The 8,283-nt window shown below is 42.4% G+C and overlaps 1 protein-coding gene across 2 annotated transcripts in view; it reads right to left on the bottom strand.

Moving 5' to 3' along the window:
* The window catches only part of pax5 (paired box 5), a gene marked incomplete at both ends in the record, with an annotated part of 43,357 nt that overhangs the window by 31,472 nt on the left and 3,602 nt on the right, over positions 1-8,283 (bottom strand). Inside the window, 2 exons of one of the 2 annotated variants that reach the window (XM_079729329.1) lie at positions 44-209; positions 6,015-6,057. In XM_079729329.1, the coding sequence (XP_079585455.1) occupies positions 44-209; positions 6,015-6,057 (209 nt within the window). Of the gene's footprint in view, positions 1-43; positions 210-6,014; positions 6,058-8,283 lie in introns of those variants that run through there. The other variant, XM_079729328.1, reaches the window with a different exon arrangement.

The raw sequence follows: 8,283 nt of genomic DNA, 5'->3' as shown, positions 1-8,283 counted from the left end.
GTTTGTAAATCATGTGGAGAAATCTATTTTCACTTGTTTTTACCTTCCCAGTATCTTGCTGACACATCCATGGCTCACTCTGAGCTGTCGGGAGATGTCACAAGGCCGAACCCCCTGGTGTGCGAGCTCTACGATTCGCTGTCTTACCACGTCTGGGAGTGGCCTGCCGTTAACGAACACACCCCCGAGCTGATTCACCCCACCATGTCCTGGAGGAAGAGAGGAGGAGAAATTAGCGCTATGGCATATTCTTTCAAACTATGTTGACAAATATAACTATAAACTATCAATTATTTAATAATGAGAGTGCCATATACATACAAAACCTTGAAGAAAGCTGTTTATGTCATAACACCAGCTGAGGTTGGCTGTGATCATAAACATGTTAAAACGTGGTCTTCGTTCTAGTTGGTTGTGGGCCGAGTGCCACTAATGAACTCACCCAATAACAGAAGAGTGGTGCAGCTATACAAGACCTCAAACAATCTTTTTCATTAATAGGATATTAGGTAAGAACCCATTGGCTCTGTTCTCAACTCAGATCCTTTCTCTGTCATTGAGATTTAATTTGTTTTATCCAGTAGCTGCCCCCCCCCCCCCCCCCCTTTCTCCCTCTAGAAAATATCTGAAAAAGGTAATCTTTCTAAAGTACCAATCTGTTCAAACCAGGGACCCCACTGATTCTGGTGTTTATTTAAAGGAAGGCGCTGTTCTGAACTGTGTAGTGGTGGTTCATTTAGGGAGCGCCTCTCAGCAGGCTCAGCCCCCAGGGCTGTCATTACAGTTTCATCTCAGACCACTTCATATTAATTCCTACATGAAGAACATTTTATATATTTTTTTCAGATTTGAAAAGGCACAGTGATCATTATTAAATTGGTTCACGGCAAAGCACTGAGTTTTGCCATTTTGCACCCAAAGTGGAATATATAAACACTTTCCGAAGTAAGCCAATCAAATCAATTATTTACCTTTGTCTGTCCTTGGCCAATTAGATTCAAACTAAGGTTATATTTCCCTTGAGTAAAAAGAAAGTTACAAGGTGTTTGACTATGATAGAATAGAATAGAATAGAATACAACAGAATAGAATAGAATATATTATAAAACAATTTCAATTGAAACATATTGGAAAGTTAATATTACAATGCATTGATCTCAGAAAAACATTTAAAAGCCATATGTTTTTATATGTACACATATATTTGTTGGACTATTGATGTAACATGGTTTATTCATTGGTCAACATATTACTTAATACATATTATTGAAACAAATTCAAGAAGTACTAAATAAAAGAGTTGTTGGACAAGCCATTGTTATCAATGCAGGCACCAGCCCGATACAGCATGTATCATGGACTGGTAGAATTTTAGCCAGACAATAGCAGTCACTGAAAGATTGCAGCTTCTCCTTGTGTCTACCTCTGCCAGGCAACACAAGAGAAGGGAAAATAAACCACCAAACATTTCTCCACCACATAATCCAACACTTTTGTATTACCATAGTGATTACGTCTTTAGGGGAATTAGAATCACACAAACACACACACAAACACACACACACACACACACAGTCCGACACACACATACACAGACACAGATGTCGATCCATATACACACAAACACAAAATCACGCCCATACAAATACGGACACACACACACAAACACACACACACACACACACACACACACACACACACACACACACACACACACACACACACACACACACACTAATCCTAGCTGTGGGGTTAATAGATTTTAAACACATCAGCCCAGCAGGGATCCTCCTTAAAACGCCAAGCTGTCCCCTGAACCTGTACCCTCTTTCCCTCCCTCTTTGCTTCTGCCACTACCAACACATACACACACACACACACACACACACACACATACACATACACATACACACACATACACACACACTGGACAATTTACACATACATGCATGTACATGGGCCTATCTATCCCGCTCACAAATTAACACACATATAGACGCATGACATAATTGTGAAGGCTATAAGTGTCACTAATTGGGAAGGCTAGCATTAAAATCTAAAGCCAAACAAAGCTGATTCAAAAGGGGTGATTAAGATGCTCGCGCTCATGCTTGCTTTTGTTTAGTAAAATAAACATTGTGTAGGCTATATTTAAAAGAGAATCACAAATGCATACACAGATCCACTGTAGTGCAGACCGATTTCTAGATGGACTTTCAGGCCTGTTTCCATTTCAATTCTGGTGTCCACATCCGTTCAGTCGCTCAGCTGAGACACGTGACAGCTACATTCGCCTTAATTTGGGTAACTTTGTGGAAATGTGTTGATGACAACGTTTCCTGTTTGCTCTTCTTGCTGTAGCAAGTGAAGGGCTCTGAGCTGTCGAACATTATGCCTTCGCGTCCGTTCATTCTCTTCTGGACCAGCTTGCTTTAGCGAATAAAAACCCCGTTTGTTGTGAAGTAATTTATAGGCACAAACTGCATCTTCCCGCTTCGAGCAAAGGGTGGAAAGCCGGTCAACATTCTCTCTCTCTCTCTCTCTCTCTCTCTCTCTCTCTCTCTCTCTCTCTCTCTCTCTCTCTCTCGGTCTCAGATAAGAGTAAATGAAATGGTTCTTTTCTCCATTCCTATCTGGGCCACGGCTTGAAATATGCCTTGCTTTGTTAAGCGATGGAAAAGGGAAGGACTTGTGACCCACAAAAAAACTGCAGATAACTATTTATTCATTTATCTGTGTATTTACTGTTGGCATTAGACGTTCGGTGCTTCGTGATTCTCGGGGCTTATGTGAAAATGTTTATTTCTAAGCGTATAAAAAGCTGATAGTACCGGCCAACGTGAACCTTTCAACATAATCATTTGTTTATCAGCTCTATTTTCCATTTGGTTTGGCGTGGAGTTGAATAGTTGCACAGTAGGCCTACTTAACCGTAACATTGGGGACACCTTTTTCTGTCCGGGCTTTAACCGAGGAAAGGGCCCATTTACATCGGTGTGGTTCTCGGTCTCCTCTTGCTGTGGATCACATGAGGCGAACACAGCAGAGATGCTCATTATCCGCCACTGATTTATTTTATTTATTTAGGCTTTATGGAGGCTGACTTAAAATCCCAGCACCTCCTTAAGGTTTTGATTGATTCACATTTTATATCCGGGAGAAAAGTATAGAGATAAAGAAGAGAAATATATTCAGGTCCCTCCATCCAGAAAATAAAGTCCATTAGCTCTCTCTCTCTTCTCTCTCTCTCTCTCTCTCTCTCTCTCTCTCTCTCTCTCTCTCTCTCTCTGTCTCTCTCTCTCTCCCCCTCCTCTCTCTCTCTCGCTCTCTCTCTCTCTCCCCCCCCCCCCCCCTCTCTCTCTCTCTCTCTCTCTCTCTCTCTCTCTCTCTATATATCCCCCCTCTTCTCTCTCTTTCTCTCTCTCTCTCTCTCTTTCTCTCTCTCTCTCTTCTCTCCTCTCTCTCTCTCGCTCTCTCTCTCCCCTCTCTCAGAGAGGCGTCACGGCCTAACGACTCTAAAATAAGGCAAATGAAAAATAACAACAGACGTTGTCAGTTGTCTATTTTAAAGACTGCAGCTACAAGGAGGTTCAAATGACTTTTCTCTGAAACGTTTGGGAAGTTGCAGTGGAGAATACAGATGAATCAAATCGCCTTGTGTAAACAATGGATAGATTGGTATAGGGCAAGGCAGGGGTTTGGAAAGTAGTCGTATTTTTATTTATTTGTACAGATCTTTGGCCAACGGACAACCAACTTGGTAGGCTATTTTTTCGAAAAATATAAAATAAAAAAATAACAATAACAAACCAAAATCCGACTATTTTAACCAAAGCATAGGCTATAGCACATCGAGCCCGACACGATTTGAACTAGCTCCAGTTCCATTTAAATAGGCATATAAGGCATTCAATATAATAATGCTATTATATATAGCCTAATAGATATTTTGGAAGCCTTAATTGATCGATATCCTGTTTAAAAATATTAATAAGCATGTTACGCTATAGACTAGCCAATGCAAAGGCCCATGTAAGCCACAAGGCCAGTTATTGTATCATTTATTTTTTATTTTAATTCGGCAAATGTGCTTTTTAGTCAAGCACAGTTCCAATGCGGTGCCTACTTGATATTCACCTATTACCATCACAATATGTTGGTTGGAAATCGGCTCATTATCATCACAATTTTTTTTTTATTTCAGAAATGTAACTAACACACAGAACATGTTTCCCTATTTTTTAATATCAGGCCCACCTATTAGAACCTGCTATTTTTTTTATGTTGGATACAGTTTAGAATTGAACGGTTAATTAATGTTAAACGCTCATGGCCTAGTTTGAGCCCTTAACCTATAGGCCTACAAATGTCAGCGTCGGACACGTTGAAAATAGAGAGAGAGAGAGAGAGAGAGAGAGAAAGAGAGAGAGAGAGAGAGAGAGAGAGAGAGAGAGAGAGAGAGAGAGAGAGAGAGAGAGAGAGAGACCGTACATGCCTCCAGCTACAAGCCGCAGTACGCGCATCCAAACAACATTTCCACGCGTCACACTGGATTCCTCGCCTACGTCTACCTTTGACATTTCGGTGTAATCGTTTTAAAGCGTCGCTGGGTTTGATTCTAACTTTAGCTCCGCTGCCGTCGGACCCCCAGGATCAGCCGCGCGGCGAAACGCTCCGATGGGTCCCTGGCCTTAAAGTGGAGGAAGTGATTCGTTCTACCTTCTGAAATGTGTATGTTAAATCCTGGGGATCCAAACCCCACCGTGTGAGGATTTGTCATTCATTTAAAACTGAGATTTCTGCCGTCTCGGCATGGTATTATAACCATACAACTAGAACTAACCAATAAAGCATCGGAAGACAGACACATAGGCCTATGGACACCACCACCAAACCAAGTACAAGTAGGCCTACTTCTCAGTAAAAGTAGTGATGCAGCCTCATGAAATAGCCCGGCCGTTATAGTCCACACAACACATAGTTCGCATTCATACGAGATTTAACATTTTCCCTAACATAGAGCATGGTGTTCATCTGTCCTAACAAGTCAGGTCATATATATATATATATATATATATATATATATATATATATATATATATATATATATATATATATATATGTGTGTGTGTGTGTGTGTGTTGTTCAGTTAAAGGCATGTATGGATAGGCATATGCATGACAGATGTGTTGTCTGGACCTGAATTATTTAATGAATGTATGTATATATTATGTAGCTATTGCACCGTCCTGCAGCGGCTCTTTACATCCGCTGTTATTCTTTGAACTAAAGTTACAAATATTACATCGAGAATAAAAGGTAAGGGAAATCTAACGGTGAAACAAGGTTAAAATACAATATGGTCTCCAGCGCAGGAGCCGATGGGTTACTGGTGGGGCTACTGCTGATCAAGAACGAGTGATCCAGAACGCTCGGGCAATGTTGGCTCGGGCCTCAGAGACTTTGTCCTAAAAGACCTCGGAGCATTAAACACCTGAATAACGAGGAATATTCTCTCTAAATAACACAGAGTAACGTCGTTACCTTCTGAGGCCACACAAAAAACACCTGAAGTTCAGCTGCTTTGTTGCCAAAGTCTCTCTCTCTCTCACTCTCTCTCTCTCTCTCTCGCTCTCTCTCTCTCTCTCTCTCTCACTCTCTCTCTCTCTCTCTCTCTCTCTCTCTCTCTCTCTCTCTCTCTCTCACACACACACACACACACACACACACACCCTCCAAAAGCACCCACCCGTGCACCTCAGCCATCCTTTTCAAAAAGGATCCAATCTTTTGTAGCATTTAAAGAAAAGGAGAATATCTATATATTTATAATACTCCTAACTTCTATTCGCACTTTAGCTACATAATTATGCTACCATAGGAAAGTAGCCTATTACAAATATATACCGTAACAGATTAAGTGGCAAGCAGAGACAATTATTTGCGGCATTATTATTCCCACACCGGCCCCGTGCTGCACACGTCGATGAGATAAACAGTAGTCAGCTACTTACTGTGCATCGCCGCGAACGGGTCGTGCTTACAGTGAATCTCCATCCCGTTTGTGTAACGGGCGGGGGGATGGAGGCCCCTGTGGTAGGCTACAAGTCTCTGAGGGGCCACCGGACGGGCAGCCCTGTGAGCCGCTGACTTGTGGCGACGGACCGCGAACAACGGAGAAGGAGAAATAAAAAAATTGACACGAAGCCGCTGAAACGTTTGATTATTAAAAAGTAAAACAATAAATAAACGCGATATGCATCGGCGGATGGAGAGCAGATGAAGTACTTATTTAAGAACAGTATCAAAATTAATACATTGGCCAAAGGAGCCCTTTTTTAGTCCTGGTTGTGGGAAAGCAGATCTGGAGATTTAATTAAGAAAGAGTCCCGCCAGGGGACCAAAGCGACGTCCCGCGAACTCCTCGACTGCTTCGTGCGAAAAAACGAGGAGTAGAAATACGAAATGTTTTCAAAGTAAATCGTGGTGACCGCGTCACCTCAGTCCAAGAAAAAAACCCAAAAACATTTGGGCAACAAGCGGGAATTATTTCTCCCCGTTAATCGAATCCTTTTCTTCCTCCGTTCTCTTTTCTCTCCTCCTCGGTCCGCTGGCCGTGACCCCTGAACTATGACCGACCCGGCGGGGCGCAGAGCCACGAGCCTGCTGTCAGTCCCGAGTGACAGACTAAACCTTCGCGGGTTTCTCTAAAGTATAGCTCAACTTTGACCAAATGTAATTTAATTTGAAATCCTTTGCCAGGGCCTTTTTTTCAAGTTAGTTCAATCGTTGTATAATCTTTTAAAAAGCATAGCCAGAAACTCCTTTTCAGAACAACTCTTGTAAACTCCCAGCATTTGAGCGAGCATGGACGGTGCAGCCCAAGCGCATAGGGTCAAAATATCCACGGTGTCAAAAAAATGTATAAATGGAAAGGACAACACAAAGAAGAGTTGGACTTCAGCCTTTTGCACAGAAGAGTTGTTATCCTGTTTGCTTGAAGAAAGGCAAAACTAGGCAATTCTTGCTCTCTGTATTGCCTGCGTCGCGATGGGTCGATTCGTGCATGGATCTCAGAGCGTGCAGAACAGAAAACAGAAAGCCTTGTGAAATGCACCGGTGTGTTTTTTCTCAGAGCAAACGCTGTTACTGCTGAATTGCAAAACGCTGTCAAATGGGCTGAAAGCTTCCCGCGCGTCCTGTCAGAGCGCAAGCCTGCACGGTGTCGCACCACGGCGCGTTTCAGGACCTGCTTTCGTGTGGACAGCGCCCGCGCGCCAGCCCCATGGACCTACCGCTGCTTACCGCCCGTCACTCACAGCGGGACGGTCCAATGACGAGCCGCGTAGGGCCCCGCGTCACAGCGGTATACAGATAGCATCGAATAGGGATCATGGTGATTGGCTGGTGCGAATCCTTTGAGCGAATGACGTGCCACAGGAATTTCCCATTAACGAATGGGAAGGCTCACTAAGCTATGGGTTTGGGGAGTAGATGATCATATGTTTAATTTCAATTACCGAGGAAGAACGCTAATGCTCATGCCTTATGCGATTTCAACTCAATTTATTCATGTCAATAAAAATGCTTAATTAATTAAGTATTAGCAAAAATGGGGCTTAGTTGCACTAAGGCCTTTAATAAAACAGAAACGACTCGAGACCCCAAAACCAAACGCTCCTGTCGCTGTAGGCCCGCAATTAAGAACAAATATTGCAATGTTAATAATATTAGAACACAGCCATATCTGAAACCAAAAAACGGAGAATTGAATGCCTATAGTGTGCCACTCCCATCAGAAGAATGTATATTTAACGAACTTTTTTTGCATATGAAAGCAATAATAAATGCAATATTTACCCTTTTATTCGCATATCTTTGTAGTCCTATTGGACAGGGAGATCTCTGCTGTTATGAAAAGTAAGATTTGCATACGAGCTTTCCTTCAACCCAGTGTCATTAATGTTTAGCTGGAAGGTGCGCATGGCGGCATGTGAAACAGGCCTTCCTACTCATTACTTCATTGATTGGGAATCTAAAAACGGCGCCGTTTTAATGAAATGCGATTGATGAGCAACACACCTCGACTCCAACGTGAGGAAGGATTCAATACGCTCTCGTCCCACCTGACTTGAGAGGGCATATCTAAACGCCGTCCCTGAAATATTAACCTCACAAATAGCCTAAAGCATAAACTGAATTAAAAAGTGTTATTTCCATTTCTGTTTCTCGACATTTAATCATTTTAGCTCCCTCCTCGATGTTTATAGGCCTATAGGCCTA

Source organism: Pollachius pollachius, assembly GCF_949987615.1.
Source record: "Pollachius pollachius genome assembly, chromosome: 2".
Classification (NCBI taxonomy): Eukaryota; Metazoa; Chordata; class Actinopteri; order Gadiformes; family Gadidae; genus Pollachius; species Pollachius pollachius.
Note: the sequence above shows the minus strand (reverse complement) of the source record. Positions and strands in the feature narration are given on the sequence as shown.